The sequence below is a fragment of the Syngnathus scovelli genome, chromosome 8 (genome assembly GCF_024217435.2).
Source record: "Syngnathus scovelli strain Florida chromosome 8, RoL_Ssco_1.2, whole genome shotgun sequence".
NCBI classification, from domain to species: domain Eukaryota; kingdom Metazoa; phylum Chordata; class Actinopteri; order Syngnathiformes; family Syngnathidae; genus Syngnathus; species Syngnathus scovelli.
Genome location: NC_090854.1, coordinates 16,938,455 through 16,962,686, shown reverse-complemented (window position 1 = coordinate 16,962,686; position 24,232 = coordinate 16,938,455). Strand labels below are relative to the sequence as shown.

Below are 24,232 nucleotides of genomic sequence, written 5' to 3'. Positions count from 1 at the left end.
GTCTTCAATGTTATATTTACGACAAATAAATCTGACTTTGCATTTGTTGGTTTTATTTAGCCTGAACACGTGAAATATGAGAGAAAATCCGTAATAAATGTGTGCGTGTGTAAATCAACTTTCAAATCTGGTGGGTTGTCACAAGATAGAGTTGTGGGTGCTGCTGCCACCTGTTGCCCAAAGGAAGTAGTGCAACATCCACTAGCAGACACTGTCCTGGCGCGCTAGAAAGTAATCGGCGTTCTTCTTGGTGTTCTTCTTGAGTTTGGGCTTGATGAGCAAAGCGTAGAGGAAGATGGAGAGCACCACCAGGAAACAGGAAATGGACACACAGCCCACCACGACCCAGGTCATGCTCGAGTCTGTTTTGGGGAGGGACAAACCTTGGGTCATGCCTTTTCCTTTCTTGGAAAATGATTCTTATTCAAAAATTAAAAGCCTTAACCTGACTTGAAAGAATAAATTGAAACCAGACTTAAGCCTACTTGTACATTCTCACGTGTGATATGACTCACCCTCTACGTGGAGCGTGACCGTCACTTCCCGTCTCCCATCCTGATTTTGAGTGACACACGTTAGCTCCACCCCTTCCTCTTCTTCTGTCATTGACATGATGACCAGCCCCACTTCCACCTGGCAACCCGGAGTCACCCGGGTTTCCCTGCACGGACGGCGATAGCCATTTTGTGACAAAAAGCGCATTTCGAAAGACAAGGTTGTGGTGAGGAAATGAGCGGCTACCTTCTCCCGGTCTGCAGAGCTCGTCCGTGGAGGCGTGACGCGTCTATCTGGACGCCGTCCGCAAACCACCACACAGCTGTCCAGGGACTGGACTGGCATGACGTCAGCGCCGTGCACTTAACCTCCAGACCTGAACCTGCAACAATCAATAACTTGTGGAATGCTGAGGATAACAATAACTACATTATGTTTTTTATTTTTTTCCCCCTTTTATTAACTAGATGATCTTCTCGACAAAGTCAGTGACTCACCGTGTGAGGCCTGGTGGACGCTGCCGTTAGATGGCGAGATGATCAGTGGCGTCATTGATGGTGTGGCTAACTGGGGTTCTGAAAAATTGACAAAAGAAAGACTTATGGCAAGTGTTTTGAAATCCTTTGGGCAAAATGTGCAGTTGTTTTTTTGACGATTTAATAAAAGATATTTTGGGATATTTTTGGGCCGTCCTGTTTTTGTATGTGTACATTCTTAGTGATACAACAAATATTTTTAAGGTAGTATCTTTGAGTATGTGATGCCCGTACGACATGGAAGGCACCTTTGACGAGGAGTCGGATGGTGCGAGTGAGTGGGAACTCGCTGTCCTCCACCAGCACGCTCAGTCGGCATGTGTACAACCCGCCGTCGGAATACTGCACCTCTGGGAGCCGCAGTTTTCTCGTATCTCTCTCGGAAGAGTTCCACCTGTGGGACTGGAGGGTGACAGCACCCTGCAAAGAAATTGGAAATAAAATCAGGGACGTTAAATTTGGTTAGGTCTTTTGATTGTTTACATTAAATATTGTTGATATATATTTTTTAGAAGGAAAAACAACAATAACATTTGTTTGAATAATTTTAATGAGTAACATTTGAACCATTTTATTCAACCACAATCAGGCCTGGAGTGTACCCACAAAGTTCTGCTCTCACCTTCAACCATTGGACAGGTGTGTGGGAGTAGTGTTTCCTAATGGGACAATTGAGCGTGACGTTTTCTCCCAGCATGGCGTCGTACTCGAACGACAGGTTGTCCACGTCCACTGCCGACTTGGCGTACACCCGCAACGTCACGCTGCCGCGGATGCAGTATGTGGCGTTCCTACGTTGCAATAACAGCAATAAAACAACGTTAAAAGTGCTTTCGTTATGATTTGAATATTTTTTTTTTACAATAGAAGCAGTTGGAAAAATTTTGAGTGATTTAAAGATTTTCTTGTGACATTTTGTATGGCTTTTTAGGAGCGTTTTTTTAACATTAGTTTAACATATTTTTTTATTCTGGTAGTATTTGTGACATTCTGTAATTTTTTTTCTTTATAAATTACATTCAGTGTTTTTCCCAAAATTTAATACAAACATTGTTTTTTTTTTTTTCCATTTAGTGGTGTTTTTAAAATTTTGTTGCGACTTGACAAATCAATATTTGGGAAATATTTTGATTTGTTACCTGAAGGTGCATGTGTACTCGCCCGAGTCAGACGGCTGAGCTGGAAGGAGCCACAAATCCAAGTTGATGCGTCGGACTCGGTCTTCGTCGTGGGTGAAATTGCCCTTGGCAATGCGGAAGTTGGCATCCGACGGTGTGATGTGGCGAACATGGAGGGCCCTCAGGAAGATGGGACACGACACGCTTACCGCCTCTCTCTCCAAATGAAAGAGCTCCAACTCGGGTGCCACCGTCAAGCAGCCATCTGGTGGAAAGAACAACAATCAAGGTCAGACAGACATCACGCAATGTTGAGTGCAACAATACTTATTCATGCTAATGACGACGAAAAGCATGGATAGTTAATGTACAATGACAAATTGCATTTTTTTTTCAGATTAAAAATAAGCGAAAGTGACATTTTCATTTGGGAGGCAGCTCACCCTTCATAGGCAACGACGGAAGCGCAAATCTTTGTCCGTGAGCTAACTCTACGGCTAGCATCATCAACGCCACGATGGGTGACATGGCTACGAGAGGCTTCTGACACTGTGGGACAGCGTACGGCTTTCAAGCCAACATGGCGAGCGCTTCAAAACAGCCCGAGTGAGGGTCCCAGTCTCAAGTCGGACTCTTAAGTAGAAGCCGATGGCCTCATCAATCGTCACGGAAACCTTGTAACCGCACGATGGACCAACACTGGTCTGACTCACATGCATTTAAAAAAAAAGAGAAGAATTCAATAAATTGATGATTTTTTTTGTTTTTTTTAAAAAGCACATTCATTCAAATATCATCCGAATTAAAAAAAACATTTATATAATTACCATTTGACATGATGTGAACTTTAAATACTCATTTTCCTTTCTAGCCGGACAAAGTTTACTTCTGCTTCCATTTCCTCAGGACATTACATAAACACATGAATTAACATATGCACACACGCGTGAGAAAGAAAAAAAAAAATGTTGCAGCATTTTGTTTACATCTAGTTGCTTAAAATTTGTCATTGTTTAAACATTGATTTTTAACGTTAACACATTTAACGTTCTCAAAGTATTCTTCACATTTTCTTTTATATTGCTTTTTTTTTTTAACACGGCCAGGCATGAAAATTTGACTTTGACTTCTATCGTTGTCAATGGCAGTGAATGAGTTGATATTTAGTTGTGTAACATTTCAACATTCAGCATTATTTTAAAAGAGTGTTCAAAGCAGGAAAGAAACACACGCACAAAAATAAGTGACGTGTTTTTGTCATTCAGGAAGAGCCCATCCATGAAATGACCATCAGTCCAAATGAGTCAAAAATACCAACATTGTCAAACACGTGATGAAAGAAGATATGCAACCAAGCAATATTAAAACTAGTCAAACTATTAGCCAACAGAGGACAGGCACGACAGGAAAAATAAAGCACAATTATTTCAAGGACAATTTGTACTTACATTCCACAGGTATGTGCTCAGTCTTTCCCGTCAGTGTTTGGTTTGAAAGGGCCGACGAGAAGGTAAACTCCGAGGTTTCCCAACCAAACACTTTGTACTCCACAATGCAAGGTAGGAGGGGTGGCGGCGGGTTATTTCTAGAAGGACACATTTGTCACGTCACAAGAAATGTCAGAATGTTTCAAGAATACATTCACAATAATAAGCAATGAGAAAGTTACGAAAATAAGTCACAATGTTGAGAAAGAAGATTGTAATGTATTTGTCATCTGGCTCCAACTGCAAAGATGTGGAACAAAAGGTTATTGTCATCATCTCATGCTTTATAAACACATCCTCCACAAATATTAATAATATATTTTTTGTACATACACAACTTTATTGACTTCTTTTTTGGTATGCACACATTCTGCGCAGATAGCATGTCGCCCTCTGTGGGTGGAAGCAAGCAAGACAGTGGGGTAAGGGGGGTCAATGTGCATTGGAAAATAATCATATTAATATTATTAATAATAAAAACAAATAAAATAAGGTAACACAAAGATTCACGCTCGTGTGTGTGTGTGAGGATGAAGAAAAATACTTTGTTTTGTCCTTTCTTGCCCTTTGTCCCTGCCTACTTTGCGTATCACCATGACTTCATGATCATCATCACCTTCATCACCATCCATCATCCCAGTCACACGAGAACACTGACAGACATTCACGGACTGGTTAAAACTTTTCCGGCGGTTAGAAGACGTTCAAAGTCCAGGAGAAACCACGAGGACGACGATGACGAGCACCAGGAAACTTTTTTTTTGGGGGGTAGGGGGTGGGGGATTTCCTTCTTCCAGAATTCACATTTGACTCCTTCCTCCTGTCACGGAAGGGTATGTGGGTGGAGTCCTCGTCCGCGAGTCCGGTTGCGGTCCAGTGGGGTTTGCGGTTGTCGAGGTGGTCGGCTTCTGAGATCCAGTGTTAGCGAAGGCCAGGCGGAGGAGCAGGAGGAAGAGGAATTAGAGGAGGAAGAAGAGGAAGACCTCTACCAGCTGAGAAGGTTGCTTCGGCCCAGCGTCATGAAGTAGACCTGACTGGAGCCTCCGGACCGCACCGAGGCGAAGAACACCTGAGGCCAAACACACAAGACTTATTAACACAACATGAAAGTACATTTTGGATGTGCCCAGATTCCGTATGGTGACAGGACATTCTTGATAGAGGAACTGGCTCTTATGAATTGTTCTTCCTGGTCCCAGTTTAATCCAGGCGGATGTGGGTGTGGGATGATTGAAGAACTTTTGCCCCTCTCACCTTGTCATTCCTCTCGCATAGGAACTTGAGTCTTTGGGCCCTCTTGTGCATGAAAACACCGTCTAGGTGGCCCGTTTCCACCGAGCGGATCTCGATGGCTTTCTCGCCCCAGCCCATAATCTGGTTGGAGCGGATGTAGGCTGCAAAAAAAAACATCAAGTAACACATTCTGACACGAAAAAAAAGGAGTTTTGGAGAATGCAGAAATTCAACAGTCTCACCGACGGAGGTGGGCATCTCCCCCCACTGCAGCACCACATCCTTGGTGATGCGTCCGTAGGTGTTGACGTAAACGCCCTCGTCCTCGTAGCAAACCAGCAGCTCAATGCCGTCCGTATTGGGCAGGATGATGATGGCGTGAGATTGGATGTGCGTTTGGATCTACGCAGAGCAAAGCATCCGTGTCACTCCGCCTCGTTCATCAAGAGGGAGAACTTTTTTTCTTACGTGAGTCGGCAGGTAGATGTCGTAGACCGCCCCGGAGTCCACGTCCACGGCGTGGAAGCCTGAGCACGAGCCGTAGATCACCTTCAACCTCTGCCCCTCCTCCACTGTCAAGTCCACCAACAGAGGCTTGTGGACCAGCTCGCCAAAAGACTGGAGCACACCGCAATAAATATGTAAAGTTTTTGAAGAATGACCTCCACAAAGCACAACAGTAAGAATTTGAGAAGTGTGGAATCAACTTCTCACCTTGAAGGCCATGAACTTGTGGTAAGGTTTAGGCGCCCATGCGTAGACCTCCACAGAGTTCTTCAAGGCCAGAACCAAGAACTTGATCCTCTCGTATTTAACTGCGGGTCACAGTGAAAAGTCAAGAACGGAGAAAAACGTGGACCTGACCGACACTTGGTTGAGGTTTGTGGGACTGACCGACTTTGTAGTGGACGCAACCTTCCAGGTCGCCCACGGTGGTCCAGCCTTGTTTCTTCTCCACCTCGGGGTCGTTGTGTAGAATCTTGTTCCGCAGCCACGACAAGTAGTAAACGCGCAGCTTGTTCTTCTTACCTGAATAATTTTATGGGGAAATTTTTTTTTATTTGTCATTTTGGGAGGAAAACTTCTAACTTTACCTGGGGAAAAAAAAGTAAAAATGTTCAGACCTTTTTTTTAACTTACAAAAAAAATGCTAGATGGTGAGATTTGTCACACAACATCAACAGCTGCGGCTTCGGACACATTTCGACAAAATGTGGCCTATACCACTCCCGAGCGCGCATTACAACAACATGCGACACACTGGCGACGGTGATGAAAGCTTCCTTGACGTGCACACTTCTCTACCACCGAGCATTTGGGTTCCTTCCATGATGGAAACGCAAGTTACGTGACGCCATCACTGCCAGACGATTATTGACCCAACATCCTAACTGTGTGTTGTCACACCGCACTAAATCTGCACTCGAAGGATGCCAACGAAACATGTTTGTGTGCGAGTGCGTGTGTACCTGATATGGTGACGAGGACATTGAGTCCCTCCAGCACGTCCATTTGCTGGAAACGCCTTCGGTTGATAAGCGGGTAGACTTTGCCCTGACCGCTGCGGTCCAAAAGCATCAGCCCGCTCTCGGTGCCCACCAGCAAGTTCACCCCTGAAATGTTACAAAATAGCATGACCCAAATGAAATATGATATAACATTGCCACAGAGGGAAAAAAAATATCATAATACAAGAAAAAATGAAATTGTCAAATATTTTTTATATTGTAAGAGAAAAAAGTATTTTCTTTTTCTTAGTGTAGTATGACAAAGAGTTCCAAGTCATCTTCTCACCCCAGAGCGCCGCGCACAAGATCTCCGAGTTGAACCTCTTCTTGTACTTGCGGATCTCAGGCGTGTCGCTCTGCGGGCGCGTGTTGACCGGGTTGACGTTGACGACGGAACCTTTGCGCGACGCGTCCGCCCGCAGCGCCTCGGCCAGACGAGCGTCGTTGCCGTAGCCTAAAAAAAGACAAATGATGTGGAAAGCCGTTTTAAATAACACGTTTGAAGCATGAGAATAAGGCAGAATCGAGTCGCAATGTGGGAGAACGACAAAAATCATTTTAATTCTGCTGTTTCCAAACTTACCGACGTTGTTGAGGGCGCTGCCCGCCGAGGGCGACACCTGCAGCAGACGCGGGTCGATGAACGGCGTGAACGACGACGACGACTTGTGTTTCTGCATGTTGTTGCTCGATTGACTCTGCAGGGGGCGCGCACGCGCAACCACAAGAGATCAAAAAAATAAAAAAAATCATTTCAACATGACAACTTCTTAAGACAATAATAAAGAAAAAAAAAAGTAGAATGATCAGGCTGCCGGCGCATGCATACACAACACAACGGTTCATTCCAAGGAGTACAAACAAAATGGTGGATTTGGACAAAATGGTGGACACATATTACTTATCCTCTTCCTTCTGTAGACTGTGACAATATTTGGACATCAATTAAATGTTGATTGAAACTCACCACAAATCTGCCCCCCTGTGCCTCATATTGATGGCTATGAGGGATATTGTACAGGAGTCAGTTTATTAAGTGCACTTTTGTCCTGGGAATTTATGTCTAATTTTAATCAAATAAAATGTAAAAAAAAAAAAAGAAGGTGATTAAACAAAGAGTACTATTCTAAGAATAAAGGGGGGGATGTTACAAGACCAAATATGAATCATTACAGGCGACTCATTCTTGCTAAAGTTGCATATGAACCTTTTCCATGACAATTTGGTTAGCATGACTAAATGCGATTGCATGTTGCTGACGTCACGGCGCAAACACAATCTTATCTGCCCCAACAGTTGGCTAAAGCGGTTCCGTACCTCGATGAGGAGGGCCAGCTTGTCCAGGGGGCTTTGGGGGGAAGCGATGGGACTGGCCAGACCGGAGGAGGTGGAGGAGGAGGACGGGGAGGATGGGGAGGAGGAAGGGGAGGAATGATGGCTCTGCTGGATCAGGTCCGGCAGGAGGTGGATGCGGCCGGCAAAGCCGTTCCGCTCGGCCTGCTGCTGATGATGATGGTGGTGGTGGGGGTGGGGATGATGGTGGTGTTGGAGGTGATTGTGTTGGTGATGAAGTGGGGTGGGGGTGTGCTGGGCGAGGCCGGGGCTGGATGCCGAGCCGGCGGGCCTCTTTTTGTGCTCGCTCTGGAAGTAGAAAGAGGGGTACACCACTTTGCCGCTACACGCGTTACGGAGCAGCTCGGGGGGAGGGAAGGTGTTAGCTATGCTATGGTGGCTACCCTACAGGCGGGACAAAAGGCCAAGTTAATGTTAAAAAACAAAATAACAATGCAGATTACATTAAATGGTTAGTAACATCCGTTCTGGTGAGAAGTCGCCACTTAACGTTACGGGCCTAACCCTGGAAGAGGGTGTAAATTACTAGCTAACTCTACAAGAAGTTTCTTTTTTAACTATAATGATATTGTTTTTATTTAAACAGGTTAAGGTCATTGAGAACAGTTTCTCGTTGTGATTGCCAAACGAGAGGCAATTTAGGGTTCAGTGTCTTGCTCAAGGAAATAAAATAATCCCATAACTGCAACAATAAAGCATGAATAAAAGCTTTGGAACGTAAAATAGGTTTTAACGTCGACCAAGACAATCCACACAAGCATGCAGACATGAAGCAGGACACCAGGGGAAGTGCGCAATGAACAAATGTGTAAAAAAAAAAAAAAAAAAGACCACTCCAAAACTAAACGAGGTGATGCACACATGAAGCATGCGCCGAATGGTTTTGGGCGTGGATACCTGTCGGACTACCAAGGTACTGTCTTTGCATGGCGTGGAGCCCGCGTCGCTTTCGCCCTCATCGTGGACGATCATCGTCTTCACCGACTCTGTCTCGCCGTTACTCAGCCGGGACGACCTGCCCGGGAGAAGGAGACACACGAGGCGTCATCAATAATGTCCCGAGTAAGTAATAGTGCAATTTTGAGTGACTAATGACAATATAAAAGCACCTAAATCAAAATAGTGTAGTGTCACAAACAAAAAATAGAGGTCTGAGTCCCGCAGTGGTAAATCAGATCTTCTCAGTGCTGGTCTAAAATACGTGGCACACATACACAGCTCGGGAGTCCTCCGGGCCCGAGGTGGACTCCTCGCCGCCTTCCTGGTCCACCTCCTCGTCGTCATCATCATCCGTGGTATCCGAATCGTCGCTGGAAGACGAGTAGTCCGTCACCTTGTTGGGGGGGCGGACGTCGTCCACTGCACGGAGTTCCTTGGCGAGCGCGGTCAGGTCCTGCTGGGTTAGAAAAACAAAACAGAGGTTCAAGTTTTAGGATTCAATTAGCAGGAAACAGAAGTTGTTAGACAGGAAGCGGGGTTACTCCAAGGCAGGAAGCCAGAAGATGAAGAGGCAGAGCTGTGAGAGGCAAAGTTAACAAGTGATTCCGGACACTGAGAAAAGCGTTAGAAGTTCACACATGGTTAAAATCGGCCAAAAGAACAATGCAGAAGACAAACACTTCAAAGTGTCAGGTGGGAGAAGGACATTTATCAAAGTTGACAAATGGTAAAATATCTACAAGCTGACTTATGGTGATAAAAAAAAAAATATATATATCACTAAAAGTTGGGACTGTAAGAATTTGATAAATTGCGATAAATTCCCTAAAATGCTAGAAGAGCAATTTCTACCTTTTGTCAACTTTGAACAAAGGCCAAAGAGCACTAGAAATTGAAAAATCGCTAGGAATTGACACATGGTAAAAAAGTTACAGAAGACGAGAGCCAAGCACAGGACAGTCCAACGGGTTTCTTGTTATTAGTGGGAAGGAAAAGAGCGCTGCTCGATCTACGTGCTCTAGCTCTAGGTCAGCTGGTTGGCTAGCCCCTCGCTCACCGCTGGTCTTCCGGGCCTCGGCCTCTCCTCTGTTTTTTTCCCTGCGTTCTCCGGCCTCTGGAGGGGCGAGCCCTCAGATTTGGAGGAGGCTGGTGTGACGGAACGAGGCGCGGAGGGGGGAGGAAAAAAAAGTCCATGTTGACTTTTTGGGGTCATTTTGTAGCATCAGCACACGTGTGTTGTTAGCACTCACAGCGGGCCCTGAACCTTTCTCCAGAGCCAGCCTGCGAGCTGGAGTTGCTGGACGAGCTGCTGGAGGAACCGGAGCCTGCGCTGGAGCCCGCGCTGGAGCCTCCGCTGCTGCCACTCCCGCTTCCGGAAGACCTGGGAAGCATCTTCTCCACGCGTTCCCACAACAGCCGAGGCTCGGCCGCACTGTACGGCCAGGAGACAACGCACGGTCACAGTTGCTCGTGTACGCTGGAGCACCCTGTGGATTATTTCTAGTCCCTCTGTTGATTTCAGAGTTTTCACAAAGACCTGTTTCGTTACCTGCCGGCGTTGCGGTTGACAGCAGGGCCGGCGTGCGGCGCGTTGCCATGGCGATGAGGCGAACTTCGCCTCGGCAACACCGGCGAGCGGGACGTCGTCCTGACGGGTACCTTTTTTTGTGACGAAAGCATTTGCCGTTTCATCCTCACGTAAATGCCCGAGGAAGCAACAAGATATCCCACTTTCCCTCGTCAAAGCGGCCATGTTTGTAGTCCACAAATTATGCAAGAAAAGCCGTGCATGAGAAAATTCAGGCCGGTTAGTGGAGCTGCTGCCAACCAGGACAAGTCAAGGAATTTTTTTGAACAGTTTTCCATACCCTTTTTAAATGAACGCTTGCTTTTTGATGGAATGTATTCATCTCATGATTATTTATTCAAATCTATTAGCTATTAGCTAATCTATTATTATTATTAGCCATTCCACGAGTGCGCTTTTATCTGTCCTGTGCTTACCCTGGGTGGTACTTCTGCAGAAGGCGGGGTTACCGCTTGATGGGGTCTAGTCTGAGGGTGGGCTTGCGCGTCAGTGCGTGCGTGCTGTGACGCCAATGATGAGGAGGGTGAAGATGAGGATGATGAAGATGGAGGGTGACGGTGAGGCTCGCTGAAGGAGTGCGAGCGACACACGGCGCTAGCGGGCGGCTGCGGCGCAACGCCACCACCGCTTTTAAGGGCCCGCACCTTGACACAAACAAAACATTTGGTGGGAAGAGTAAGCATGCAGAAGCTTCCAGAAAAGTTGTCCTTGGATCTTGTGGGGGGGAGAAAGAAGAAGTTTAGAAAAGCAGCAAATAGGTTAGAAGGAATGGGGTAGCATTGTCGTGGAACCGCAAGCATCCAGAACATCAAGAAGAGGAGTAGAAGCTGAAAGAGCAAAGGTGAGGCTGACAGTTTCAAGTGACAAAAAGCCAAACAAAGAACGGAAACTCTACGACATAGATATTCCAGTGAAGTTGTGGGGGTTTTTTTTTGTTGTTTTTTTTTTTACCTGTGCCTCCACAGGTCGGTGCATGGCCTCGGCGTTCCCGTTGGGGTAAGACGACTCGGACCGTGGCGGCACAGGCGGCACAGGCGCTTTGGTCTGCGCCGACTGAGGAGAACCTTGAATGTTCTTCCGGTAGCGCTCGTCAGCCTGGAGAAGATACAAACAGGAAGCATCGGCATCAATTTGAAGAGATTATAAATAATTTGTTAGTCCACCCTCGTCCCAAGAGCAGAGATGGTTTATTCCAGCACACCATTAGGATCCAATTTAGAAAGGAGTTTCACTCTAAATCCGTACGAGACTTTCCACTACTGGCCAGCACACAAGAAAAAACAAACACGCAATTAGATAAGTCATTAATTAGCCTTGTTAATAGTTAGCATTAGCTCCCACACCAGCAGCAGCGCCAGCACCAGCAGCACAACCCAAGCAAAAAAAAGAAAAAAAAAAAAAGGAAAGCTTCATCCTGACGTCACTTTGAGCATTTTCACCTCTGCGAGCGACTCGGATTCAGTCACCCTTATCTTTTCCGCTTCCGTGTTGTGCTCTGGGTTTTTAAGAGTGCATTTAGGGCTACTGGGATCCAGGTTCTGCTGGTGCTGCAGGGACAGCAGGTAAGCCTGCTGCTGCTGAAGCTGCTTCTGGAGTTTTTGGGCTTGCCGCTGCTCCTCCAGCTCTCGCCATTTGTACTCCTGAGTGGCAACATCGAGCCAAAGAATGTTCCGCAACATTACAGAGCTGCATGATGGGACACTAACTTTCGCTTCCTTCCCAACCTCCGCGTCACGTAACGACTACATCACGAGCAAGCTCCTCTTAAGTCATCCTACTACGACTAAGACGACTTAAGCTCAGCAACATCTGGATTGAAAAGACGGAGAAGCCTTTCCTGCGGGATGACTGACTTCCTGGTGACATCATCGCCGAGGGGCTCTCAACCAAGTCTGGGAATGCCCTTGCCGACCCCCACCGGTAACGACTCCCCTGACGTCTCCAAAAATATCAAAGCTGACTCGAGAGGAAGTAACTCGTCGTTGTTTTTGACACGCTCAAAGGTTGCCAAATAGTGAGCATGAATGTTTGAAAAGGTTTGTTTTAAATGACATCAATCAGAATACATGGTTTTAGAAATGTTCATAAAGTGCGACTCACCAGCAGCATGGCCTGCTCGTGTAGCAGCTGCTGCTGCAGGATCTCCAGGTGCCTCTGCTCCTCCTCCAGCTGCCGTCTGATGTACTCCTGCCCACCCACAGGAGGCGCTAGCGTGAGTAACCGTCAGCCATTTTCCAAGAGTCTTCGTACCTGCTCCCTGTCGGCCCGCCGCTTTTCCTCCTCGGCCCGCCGCCGCTCGTCCTCCTCCTTGCGGCGACGTTCCAACTCGTCGGCTCGCCGTTTGTCGTCCTGCTCGCGCCGCCTTTGCTCGCGCTCCTGCTGACGACGCAGCTCGCGCTCGCGACGTTGTTGCTGTGGGAAATCGAAATTTGTCAAAAACAAATCTGGGTGGGAATTAATCCTCAGCTCCCTCTCGTGGTATGCAAAAAAATGACTGAGTAATTTTAAGTTCAAACAAAACTAACCTCTTCCAGCCGCCGCCGCTGCTCCTTCTGCTGTTCGATGCGCTTCTGCCTCTCGGCCAGCAGCTGGCGCTTGTACTCCTCCTGCTCTCGCATCTGCTGCTCCTGCAGGAGCTGCTGGCGGCGCATGGCCTCCGAGCGCTCCTTGTTCTCCTGCTGCAGACGGATAAAATCCCGACGCAGCGTCGACTCTCCCGGCACGTTGACGATGGAGCTGCCAAGCCACCGCAATGAAGAGAGAACATTTCCAATTCACCGCCAGTTCTAAAACTTTGTCATCGTCAGTAAATTAGGCAAAATCTCCAGGCCAAGTTCATGTGGAAAAGGTCGCTTTGCGAAGAATTTTCAAAATATTCTTTGGACCCCTGGAAATCATCAAGAACACAGAAAGTGGATTGACTCATGATGGCCATCAAGTTTTTAAGTAGAACTGATTTTTTTTTTAAATTCAAAGAACCCTTGAAAATAGTAAAAATGAACTAAAATACGAAATGATAGACAAGTCTACTGAAGTTCACGTTGCTAGGTGAAACTGGCTTGAGGGGCTGCATATTGAAAACATTATTTGAGTTTCGTATTTTATGATGAGTCATCAAATTTGGCCACCGCTCTCTCGCCTAGACGCTATGACTAAAAACGCAAATGTTTTGCACTGTTCATCTCTGCCAGTGCTCAGACAAAAGGTCTAGTAGTAGTTTCAGAGTCAGATCCTCTTACCTCGGCTCTCCTTCTTGCTCTGATGCTTCTTCCTCCTCTTCTTCACTGCCACTATATTCATACTCGGTCTCATCTGCGAAGAACATGCGGTGGTGACAATATTAACACGTCTTTGGACAATGCATTTGTCTTTCAAAATGCCTCTTGGACAACAAACTTTGGACAAAAAGTCTGACAGTGTTTCTTAGGGTATGTGTATTTTTTTTTTTTTTTAATTCTTCTCACCCTTCTCGCCTCTTTTCTTTTTGGTGCGGTCGATGTGGTCCTTGAGCTGGATGCGCACTTGCCGCTCGTTGGGCTGGTCCCTGATAAAGGGGTGTTTGAGCAGCTGCTCGGTGGGGGGCCGCTGCGTGTAGTTCTTCACCAGGCAGCCCTCAATGAAGCTGAAGAACTTCTTGGACCTGTGAGCAGAGTCGTCCGGTCACCATTTCGGTTCATTTCGTTTCCGTTCATTTTTCAGTTTAAAGAATGAAAAGAAGGACACCATTTTTTGGACTTGAGTCTTGGAGGAGGATTTCTGGGGATGAGGAAGAGCGCCCTCATGGGATGCATGTCGCACAACGCTGTGGAAAAACACGAGAAAATTAAGCCACGTTCTTAACTGCTGTCTATCTTGGACAGCTTTTTCCAAAGAGAGAGTAGCTAGCTGCCTTTTATGACTTACGTGGAGCCCCTTCCGCCATCTCGATGGCTGTGATTCCGCAAGACCACAAATCGCTCTGGAGGAAAGAACAAACAAAAAAAAAAAATCTAGGAAAAATCTAGCAAATTGAAGTTTCGGGCATTCTGTCTGCAGCGGGGGTGCGTACCCGGTAGTCGTAAGTGGCGTCCGGGTTTTCGTCACAAGCAATGACTTCCGGAGCCATCCAATACGGCGTTCCGATGAAGGTATTCCGACGGCCGACCGTTCGGTCCAGCTGAGCGCTAACGCCAAAATCCACTGAGGCGGTGGCAAAGTTAGCAATTGTTAACATGTTAGCATTTGGATAGCATAATTGGTCTTAATATACAAGACTGTAGAAAACACAACATCGACTCGTGTTGCTTCTATATGTTAGCATAGCAACAGGTGGCGTGTTAGCATGGAACCATCTCAGTTGACACATTGATCACATTAATGTTGGGGTTCACTTGGATTGTTGGAAAGCTAGCTGATAATGTATGAAACCGTTTTTCCATACCCAGCTTGACTTCAGCATTCTCCGTCAGCAGCACATTTTGTCCCTTGATGTCCCGATGGATGACGTGATGGGCATGAAGGTGAGCTAAGCCCTGGAAAAGGACAAATGCCCGATAAAAATGACAAAGAAAACAAACAGTTTGTGAGAAGGACAGGAAATGTTTCCTGACCCTGAGGATCTCCCTGGAGATGTAAGCGATCCAGTCCTCCTTCAGCGTGTTGCCTTTGGTGTTCTTCACCAGGTCCGTGATGGACCCGGCCCCGCAAAACTCCATCACCAGCTGGAACAGACATGCGGGAAGCCTCGTGAGATGGAGGACACCCGGGAGTGCCGAAAGACGGCGCCAAAGCCGAGACCCATGTGACAGCGTGTGACAGGGCCGCTTTGATCCCTCAAGCTCTGTCATGTTACGTCCAATTGAGAAACACGTGCATTGACAGTTTAGTGGGAGCCTCGTAAATGAGGTCGCCACTACGACAGCTGGGGAAAGGCAACAAAACCCGACGCTACGTTTCTAAGCGAGACTGAGACCGCTCCAGGAAGTCTGAAAATAAAGTCGTCAATGTCTATAAATAAATGTAACGTGTGGGGGGTTTTAGTTGTTTTGATTCGTAGGATCAGAAATGTACCCATAGCTGGTCATCGTGCCCAGGCGGACTTTTCTTGATGAAGGCGCCGTAGTAAGTGGCGATGTTGCGGTGGTGCGAATATTTCTTCAGCATGTTGATCTCCAGCTTGATTTCTTCCTCTTCGTCCTGAGTTTCAGAAAAATATTGGGATCAAACATTGGGAGGAGAAAGACAGGTGCTCAATTCTGTTAAATTAAATGGATGTTTATTTACTAGTCTGTGCAAAGTTATTCATCATCAGAGCTTGGCTACGTCGCCAACTAGTGAGCGGGCATGCAATCTGCACTCTGTCATTTTGGGGGAGAAAAGTGTCTATTTCTATCCTGTCTGTTGTCATGTGAATGACTAAAGTGCATGTTTTGGTGTGCGGGAAGAAGCCGCAGCATTCCCCAGCAGGCCAACATTCCGCTTATGTCGTTCGTTCTCGTCCGAGGAGTCCTCGACGCCCGACATTCGAGGTCGTCGTTTTATTTTTTGACATCTTTTAACCTCGGTCGTCCTCCATTTACGTGGTGCGAAGACGCCACGTGACTCGGTTCGCTGAATGAATGACTAACGTCCAAGGACACCAGACACATTCGAGTCAAGTCGTGATGATGTCATCTGGTGTGTGTGCACATCACACACTCAATCATGCCAATGAATGTGGCGTCCATTTGGTTCCCTTTGACTTTAGTGCTCTGCTTCGCCACAGAGCAGAGGTCAAGAATCTTTTTTTATTTATATTTACTGTGAAAAAAAAATAATTGAATGTGATTTTGTGGCGCTTCTCATCAACTTTTCCAAGGAAGTAAAAAAAAAAAAAAATTGACAAGATAAGCACTACTGTCTTAGTGTTGTGTTTTAGCCCTCATGACGACAAAAACAAACGCACCACAGCTGGAAACTGCATACGACCACAAGTGTGTTTTATTCTGACTCTGCGTGCATGTGTGTGTGTGTGTGTCTTCCCGTCCCGTTATAGAAGAGGAAGTGGAATGTGGGTCAGAGCATGCCGATGTGCTCAAAACACACAGCAAAATGAAACTCAGTCAAGTTCAAAAGACAAACGTCTCCCGGGCGTCTTTTCCATGTTCCCAATTCCGATGTTCAACATTTTAGCATAACATCAAAAGCATCCGTCGACAATTTATAAATGATTCAAATAAAATATGTGACTCACCTCTGTGACGTCCATGACCTTAATGGCCGCCAGCTGTCCTGTTTTGACATGTCGGCCCTGTGAGAGCAGAAAAAGTGTCAACAAAAAGCAAAAAAAAAATAAACGATTAAAAATAATGATAATGAATGATAATGTTTCGTCTTTCGATCTGGTTTTGAGGACACCAGAAAAGACATTTTCTTCACAAGGTACGCCAAGGCGGATCAATACGCTTTTCTTTACTTTGTGATCACGAGATGGGAAGACGACTTATTATCAGGAATCACAAGACGACACAAGCTGGCCCGCAAACGTGTGATTTAGCAAAGCGCTGAAAAACGACAAACAGAAGCAGGCCGAAAAGTCATTTAACTTTCGACAGCAAAGCAAAGAGCAAAAATAACAAATGGCGCAAACTGCCGCTACGTCACCGCGCATACACACGTGGACACATAAAAACACACGCGGCCTTGCCTGGCTTGCTGCCTATTCGGAATAAAGTTAAAGCCAAAATAAACGCAGCGACGCCAATCCTAACTCTTGCGATGGAAAAAAGGAAAAACATTGCTTGTGTGAAACGAACGGGCGCTCATGTGGGAACGAACGCACGCCATGTCGCCGTGCGGTGACTTCACAGGCTGTAATAATTATAAAACGCTCAGACTCTTGAGGCATGACATCATCCCCTCTTCTTTCTTTGTTCGCTGGGAACAAGGACGTTCCTTCGGACACGTGCTGGGATGGATGCTCAAGAATTGGCGAGGACACAAATTAGGACAGTTGCTAAAGATGGAATGCTAAAAGTTGCTATGCTAAGATGGCAACCTGGGTACAAAAAGGGCAAATCGGATTTTCCATCGTGCTCTTTATTTCGAATAAGAGAAGATGCCTGATGAAGTGATCGGTACCAAACGGAAAAACAAAACAAGGGCGAAAACAAGAGCAAACTTGGAAGTGACTTGCAGTCATAAAAAGGACAGACAGACTGAGTCTGTGTGTAAGCGTTGTCGCCAGGCGGGGAACAAAAAGCGCTCAGTCAGCAGCGTGGCGGCTTGAAAGGGTCACATGGGCAGCTGTCCATGAATTGATTTACTCACAGTGCTTCGCTTCACTTTGCGCTTGCTCAACCAACCGCAAGCGACTTTAAACGTCCCCGATCGTCACTTTACACATAGTTGTCGGCATGCTAACGGCTAAGAATCCACAGCGTTTACTTCATGCTAGGACGAAGCAAGAAGTTGATTTGTTTTGTTCCACTGTCGTTCTTGCCTGTTTGTGTGCATGTTCAAAATGTGTATACTCCATTTAATGCAGATAGGATGAAGACCAGGAAGTGGGGCTGGATGCCAAAGGAAATGCCAGGGCAGTGGTGTCATTTTTTTAAAACAAACACACTCACACACACACACGCTGGCATCTGAGAGTGTGTGCGACTGAGTGATTTTAGAGGGACAAGGTCTTCTTTATTGAGCCCCTTTTGGGCTTTGAATCATAGACAAGAGGCCAGGTGCAAGCAGCCATGTAAACACAAACACACACACACAAATACAAACACAAGCCCTCACTTCAGAAAGCAATTTGGTAGGAAAATAATACGAATAAGAATAAAACATCTCCACATAAGCTGAGGTAATGCAAGAGAAGACAACACGCGCAGCAGGGATGAGGGATTTACTTGGTGTCATAAGATTCCATCGTAGTACGGCGGCGACATTCTGGCCGCGGGTGCAACTTTCCATAACGTAGCGAGCTAGCGGGCTAATTTTAGCGGCGCAGAGTTCTTCTCGCTATCGGAAGCCTGGCTGAGGCTCATTAGCGATGATGGCGGTTGACCGGGATGTTGAGGAGATACGAATCAGGGATAGCGCACTATTAAATCCTGCTAGCCAGTCACAATCGGTGGCCTGGGACAAGGATACATGTCGGGATGGAGGCTAATAGCAGCCAGCTAATTGAATGCAACACAAAAGGGGAAGTGAAAGGAGATGCTATCACAACTTTTCAGGGACAGCAGTCAGTCCCTAACCCAGTTTAACTTAGCAACATTGATGTAGCGAGAGCGACAAAAAAAAAGTCTCAAAAAGCCATGTCAGAACGATTGCTTTGTCAAAACAGCAGAAATTAGGGTGAGATTGGATTTATGGTGACAAACTGACAGCTGGATTTTGCCACTGCTGTCTTCCCCACAAGGGGGGCTTGTGTGGGCTAATATGTTTCAATGTAGTTTTGGAGATTTGCCCCTCCCTCCCCAGTCTCAGAATCCCCTTCCCCCATGCAGCAGAAAGAAGCAAGCGACATTTGACTAATCCACGGACGGTCGAATCTGCTTAAAGTCAACAGCGCCAATCTCAATTAAGAGGGGAGGTGCGACGTCAAGCTAGCCGGCTAACTCAATTAGATCGTTAGCATCTGTGAATGAGTCGCCTCAAGACCTTCATTTAATAGTTTCTAAATGATGTTTATTGAAGACTATATTGCCTTGGATGTTTGTAAAAATATTATTTTCGACCAAGCGCCTTATCACATTTTCCTACATCCCGCTAATGCTAACAGATGGATCATTATCCGTGTGTGTGCGAGTGCAGTCAGCCATGTCGTCATGTCGGACGTCTCTGGTTTGGATGGCACGTGTGAGCACTGGAGCAAGTCGGTGCGTCCGCGTGGTCAGGCGTGTCTGCGTTGTGTCAGGGAGGCCGCTGGCCTACTTTGGGCAGCTGCGTTTTTACAAGTAAAACTAGGTCTGGAAGGTGCCGGAACAACATTTTGCTAAAACGTATGTACTCCCTGATAACATCAAAAGTCCAAGACAAAAGTCTTAGGTCATAGTTTGAAGGGCTCGGTCGGCAAAGGTGTTTGTCTCTCTGCTTGAATGTCGCCCGTAAATATCAATGACGCCAGCTTTGTGGTCGGTGTTGTTGCTACGGTAACGCTTGGTTTCACACAGCGAAACGTTTGGCTTTGAATAACAAAAAAAGGACTTTTGTTTGGCCTGAACAAAAAAACACGTATTTGGCAGTAACGCGTACATTTGGGGTCATTGAGGACATTCTACTTTATGTTGAGTGTCTTTGATTGCTGTTTAACATTTCGTTTGATATGAAAGATTTTCGACGGGAAGCAGCTGGCAGACAGATGCCAACACACACACAGGAAGTTGGCGGTCGCCGACCATCGTTTACATTGAGGCTAAATACATCCTATATTCACTCAGCATAGCGGGCGGGGCCAGAGGCAGACCGCCCGGAACGTTCCACGAGAGCACTTTCATCGCATTCCTTCAAAAAGGCCCGCGGGGGTAATAAGGGGGTTCGAGGGGGGTAAATACAGGGTCAAGTGACGGCGAGAAGGAAGGGTGAGGCGCGTGTAATTAACATGGTGGAAATGCTAAAGAGCTGGGGAGGATCGGATAACCGGGGAACTACTATTAGTTGCTTGTCCCAAAATTGTGACAATCAGTGTCAATTTTATGCAGCGTCAGCTACTTTGCAGAATATGACCACAACTGTGCGCTTTCGCAACACATCCACATTGTGTCAGTCAATTTCTTCCGGCCTTGGAGGCAATGGCAGCATGTGCATTTGATGGCGTCGCCGCCCCTCCCGCAACATACTGACCCACAATTCCGCCGTGCCACCCTATGCTAAAAATAGACAAGGTTTTAACCTACAGCGAGAGGGGAAGGGGACGAGGCGAAATGCTGAAAGCTTAAAAGTAAACACGAGCATGGAGGTTGGTGGGAATGTTTCCCACCGCGATAAAAGCACACGGCAAAAAGAACGAGAATAATGAATTGAATATCAAGCAAAGAAAAAAATTAATGATCAAAAGTTCATGCTATTTGCATGACACACAGTTCCAATATAACAAATAAACCTGAATGATGCAGTAATTTTGCAGTGTATTTGTGTGAAAGAGACTCATCACACTTAAATATTAACAATGCCTCAATTTTGCGGTCTTGGTGGGCGTTCGTTGGAGGAGTCGGGCCACGCGTTGCCACGGCAACCGAAAGACTCTCGCCTGAAGTTTCTTCAGCATGACAGCCCAGACCTGGCGGGAAGCCGGCAGAGTCTGCCCGGTGACAGGAGGAGGGCTTGTGCTCTCACAATCTCTGCTCCAATGGAAAGACCGCATCCCGGTCAGCTGCTCTGGGGGGCTGAGCACCGGGGGCCAATAGCATGGCAGGATCGGGGGTCATGTGACTGACCAGGACCAGCCCAGTCAAAGTGGATGAAAACAAACGCGAACAATAATGAGGTCGCCGGTTACACAACACAAATGAGCTATACGGTGGCAAAGTGGGACTGTACGTTGCCATGGCAACCAGGAAAAAAAGTGTGCATACGTTATAAGCTATATATAGCGGTGAACGCACCTAGCCTTACTAAAATTAGCACTCCAGCGACAGAATATAATCGTAAAAGTGCTAGTTCACGAAATAGCGATCCATCGATCCATCAATCGTATTAACAAAACGGCTGGCTATAGTTGCTAAAAACTGGCACGGCTAGCTTGTTTGCCATTTGGCGTATTAGCGAATTACAAACGTGGCTACCTCTATACCTAACATGCTAGCTGTGCGCAGACCCTTCAAAACATTTGGAGACTGTACGCTGAGAGTCCAGTTTACTGAAGGCCAAGAGAATACTACGAACTAGCAACGGCATAATCAATGTGTTGCTAGCATTAGCCTAGCTTTCATAAACAATACATGGTAAACAGCTCCATGAAATGATGAGCGGCAGATGGCCTCCGTACAGTTCCTCACACACATAATACGCACACAACAGCTCAGACAGATGAACAACTGTCACTAAGGAGTTGGACTAGACGTAGCATGAGGCCTTGGGCTTGGGTGGGGGTCTGTAATAAGCCCTGATGGGTGTTATTCGTAGAGTGGGGGGGGGAGGCCGTGGTTAAGCGGCCATTTATTAACAGTCCCACTCACAGCTCAGACAGGATCCTACTCCTCCAGACGTCTTAAGAACACACAAATAGCCAACTTTTACCCAACTCACACCATTACCCGTTACTGAGCCGAAATTTTGGCCAACAGAAACTCGTCTACTGTTTGGTCGCCAAGTAGCAGAGCTGCAAAAATGTTTTGGAAAGACAGGCGGGGCGTTGACGAGAGCTAATGGCTAAGCTAATATTTATCCACTCGGTCAGCGAAAACATTAACCATGTAGATTCTATGCAGAGTCCACTTCCTGTTTGATGCTATACAGTTGAAAGGTCATGGAAGATAAGAGCAGAAAAAGGTTGTTGTGGTGATGGCGGCTTCATTTCCTTTGTGAGAAAAGGTCACAACAGACGCCACCGACGGCCCACTTTGAATAGCCGGAACGTCTGAGAGCAAGCCTGGCGCCAGTCCAGGTAACTACACTGTTTTGTAGATTTTCCCACACAACTAATAACTATTATTATACTGTCTGGTAGGTATATACTGTATCGACTGGCATGCTTCATATTTTCCAAAACATCCTAAGACTAATTTATCAAAATTTAATATGGGGTAGCAATAAAAATCAGTTTTCTTAAAATTTATAGCAGGAAACTGTGCTGCTGGGTGAAAGCTTACAATATCCCTGCCATTGCTGGGTTTTGTGTGAAAGACAATTTTGCTCGGTGTGGAAGGAGTAACATTCTTATAAATAGTTTGAGTATTAGGTCGCCATGAGTAGCCAATCCATTGCTGAAGTTAGCATTAGCATTCTTTCATTTGCTTTTTTGTTTGTCATTAAACAGCAGCATGTTGACAACTTTCTCAGTTTTGCTACTTCCTCGCAAGCATGTACTAATAAAAATGTACTTTTTCTATTTAGTGTGGGATAAAAGTCAAACCATGTTAAACGGGTTCCTCGGCGAGTTACGGGGGAGGGTGGGGGGATTCCCAGACCACCCGCTGGGTGTGCATTAAAAACTACCCAATGGTTCTCTGGAAATAAGACCGCATTTTTTTGAGACTGGTGTTATTACTTCGATGACGTGTTACTTTTCTGTATAATTTCCACTTCTGCTTCCCCTCATATTTATTTTTCCGATATTTTCCCCATCCTGTCACGTTTCTGGGTCAGATGAGTGCAAAGAGGCGAGAAAAAGAAAGGAAAAAAAAAAACATTGTGACTCACGGAATCCTGAGGATCTCAACTCAAAACATCCAAGATTTATTTTTCTTCCATTTTGTCAATTAAATGTTCAAGCACGAATTTCAAATGAGAACGGTTTTATGTAAATTCTCAATGAAATGACTCATTTTAGTATTTTGGTGGTAAGGTACAAGGGCAGTGGTTTGTCACCAGCTTGCGGCAAGAAAGACACTAAGATGAATAATAATAATAATAATAATTCATTAAATTTGTATAGCACTTTTCAAAAACCCAAAGACACTTACAGGGAAGTGAGGTGAGGAATTCCACTTAGACAAAAGTAGTTCTTTGCTGCCATTTTATAGCATCTTGGTGTCAGGGAACTATGTTGACATGAGTTCACAAAAGTAAAGTGGCATAAACTTTTTTTTTGGAGGGGGGGGGGGGTCAATCACTCGCTATAGGCGACTACCAAGATATTGATTTACATATTAAGTGTGAAAACAACTACGATACATCACGATATCAAAGTCCCAAGAAAGGGGAGGGGGGGGGGTGTATCGACACTGTATCGCAATGACCGTAGGCGCACCGACAAAGGGGCGGGTCTACATCCATCACGGAGCACTGAGGCATTCAGGGGCACTGTGGCGAGGACAAATGCACAAACACCGCCCATGCAAATGGCGCTGTGTAGCCTGTCAAGGGGATGGAATCTCTTAAATCAGTGCAAATGGAGGTCGTGCACGCCATATCTAACTGGGGCGTGGATGAGACACACACACACATACACACACACTAACCTTGTATACTTGTCCATAGGTGCCATTTCCTACTACTTCCACCAGCTCAAAAATCCCAGCAGGATCCTATGGGACGAAACAAGCGCGCCCAGTGCTGAGTTAACGGAGCTGTAATTGAGCAAAGGGTGTGTTTGATGCCAAGGCCGGCGGCTCCCGTTCGGACTTGGCCTCACACACACACAAACACACCTATAGCGGCAGGGATTAAACAAAGAAGAGGAGGCTAGCTACAACCTCGCCAATAAACATCGTTTCATTATTTTATTTAAATTCTATTCACGGGATTAAAGGTGTTCTTAATCCTCCCACTTACCCGCAGGGATGCCAGGTCGATATCCACCAGGCTTTTGGCCGGAGAGTCGTTCGCCATTTTTAAAACGAGGAGGGAAAAAAACAGGCGAATATAGGCGAAATGGCGGTTTTTTAAATGTCCTTCAAGCCGACGGAGAATGTTTCATCGCCAGTTCTTGTTCTCGTGGCGTTAAATCCTCGCCATACGCGGCTCTCTCAATGGCTCCGTTCCGTCCCCGCTACATACCGACTGAGACTGAGAGCCCAGAGTGGAATCCGCGCTGAACATCTCTCTCTCCGGCCGCATCCCCTTGATCAGCCCGCCCCCTCTTGCTTCCCTCATCCAGAGAGAACCCGGATGTTGGATAACAGACACAGACAGATAGAAAAAATGGGAACCTCGCGCATCATTCTTACTACCTTAAGTGAGACAACACTGACCCCATGTGGCCACTTAGTGCAAGTGTTCTGTGAAGGAAAGTTTTCGTGACGCCACTAAATGTAGTGTTTCTGAGGAATAGACCCACAAAAGAATTAGAGTAACCCAAACCCCTTTTTTTTAAGTATCTTGATGACATGTCTGAAAAAGCAGAGTCAGCGGA

General features: G+C 46.2%; 2 protein-coding genes across 9 annotated transcripts; both read right to left on the bottom strand.

Moving 5' to 3' along the window:
* Window positions 1-36: 36 nt before the first annotated feature.
* On the bottom strand, window positions 37-3,800 carry LOC125973915 (interleukin-1 receptor type 2). Of its 2 annotated transcripts, XM_049728643.1 has the most exons (9): window positions 3,598-3,746; window positions 2,593-2,853; window positions 2,171-2,414; window positions 1,654-1,822; window positions 1,280-1,451; window positions 993-1,070; window positions 742-877; window positions 516-661; window positions 37-362 (listed from the first exon to the last, which is right to left on the bottom strand). In XM_049728643.1, exons 2-9 carry the CDS (start codon window positions 2,675-2,677, stop codon window positions 202-204), a joined length of 1,191 nt encoding a protein of 396 aa, XP_049584600.1. In that variant the 5' UTR covers window positions 2,678-2,853; window positions 3,598-3,746; the 3' UTR covers window positions 37-201. The 2 variants fall into 2 exon arrangements, with proteins under 2 accessions (XP_049584600.1, XP_049584598.1); XM_049728641.1 differs by lacking the exon at window positions 2,593-2,853 and having other exon boundaries at window positions 3,598-3,800.
* A 153-nt stretch (window positions 3,801-3,953) lies between these two features.
* On the bottom strand, window positions 3,954-23,953 carry LOC125973886 (mitogen-activated protein kinase kinase kinase kinase 4). 7 transcript variants are annotated; one of them, XM_068651621.1, is made up of 32 exons: window positions 23,653-23,953; window positions 23,340-23,405; window positions 16,469-16,525; window positions 15,307-15,432; window positions 14,847-14,957; window positions 14,678-14,768; window positions 14,306-14,436; window positions 14,161-14,215; window positions 13,981-14,059; window positions 13,722-13,897; window positions 13,497-13,569; window positions 12,783-12,993; window positions 12,508-12,669; window positions 12,358-12,444; window positions 11,697-11,897; window positions 11,209-11,352; window positions 10,674-10,901; window positions 10,219-10,328; window positions 9,920-10,101; window positions 9,727-9,815; window positions 8,945-9,123; window positions 8,628-8,745; window positions 7,695-8,114; window positions 6,961-7,075; window positions 6,664-6,831; window positions 6,339-6,482; window positions 5,764-5,898; window positions 5,584-5,684; window positions 5,338-5,487; window positions 5,112-5,271; window positions 4,891-5,030; window positions 3,954-4,705 (listed from the first exon to the last, which is right to left on the bottom strand). In XM_068651621.1, exons 1-32 carry the CDS (start codon window positions 23,707-23,709, stop codon window positions 4,622-4,624), a joined length of 4,350 nt encoding a protein of 1,449 aa, XP_068507722.1. In that variant the 5' UTR covers window positions 23,710-23,953; the 3' UTR covers window positions 3,954-4,621. The 7 variants fall into 7 exon arrangements, with proteins under 7 accessions (XP_068507722.1, XP_049584530.1, XP_068507723.1 ...); XM_049728573.2 differs by having other exon boundaries at window positions 7,695-8,018; window positions 8,945-9,126; window positions 23,653-23,952; XM_068651622.1 differs by having other exon boundaries at window positions 7,695-8,018; window positions 23,653-23,952.
* Window positions 23,954-24,232: the final 279 nt, after the last annotated feature.

What these genes read in the sequence shown, in the direction of transcription:
- LOC125973915 (XM_049728641.1), bottom strand. Translation starts at nt 3,748, where the DNA reads ATGTGTCCTTCTAGAAATAACCCGCCGCCACCCCTCCTACCTTGCATT. An exon ending in CGTCCACCAGGCCTCACACG is followed by an intron (nt 878 to 992) that starts GTGAGTCACTGA and finishes TGATTGTTGCAG; the next exon opens with GTTCAGGTCTGGAGGTTAAG. An exon ending in GCTCTGCAGACCGGGAGAAG is followed by an intron (nt 662 to 741) that starts GTAGCCGCTCAT and finishes CCGTCCGTGCAG; the next exon opens with GGAAACCCGGGTGACTCCGG.
- LOC125973886 (XM_068651621.1), bottom strand. Translation starts at nt 23,709, where the DNA reads ATGGCGAACGACTCTCCGGCCAAAAGCCTGGTGGATATCGACCTGGCA. An exon ending in GATGGCGGAAGGGGCTCCAC is followed by an intron (nt 14,060 to 14,160) that starts GTAAGTCATAAA and finishes GTTTTTCCACAG; the next exon opens with CGTTGTGCGACATGCATCCC. An exon ending in TTGCGTCCACTACAAAGTCG is followed by an intron (nt 5,685 to 5,763) that starts GTCAGTCCCACA and finishes TGTGACCCGCAG; the next exon opens with TTAAATACGAGAGGATCAAG.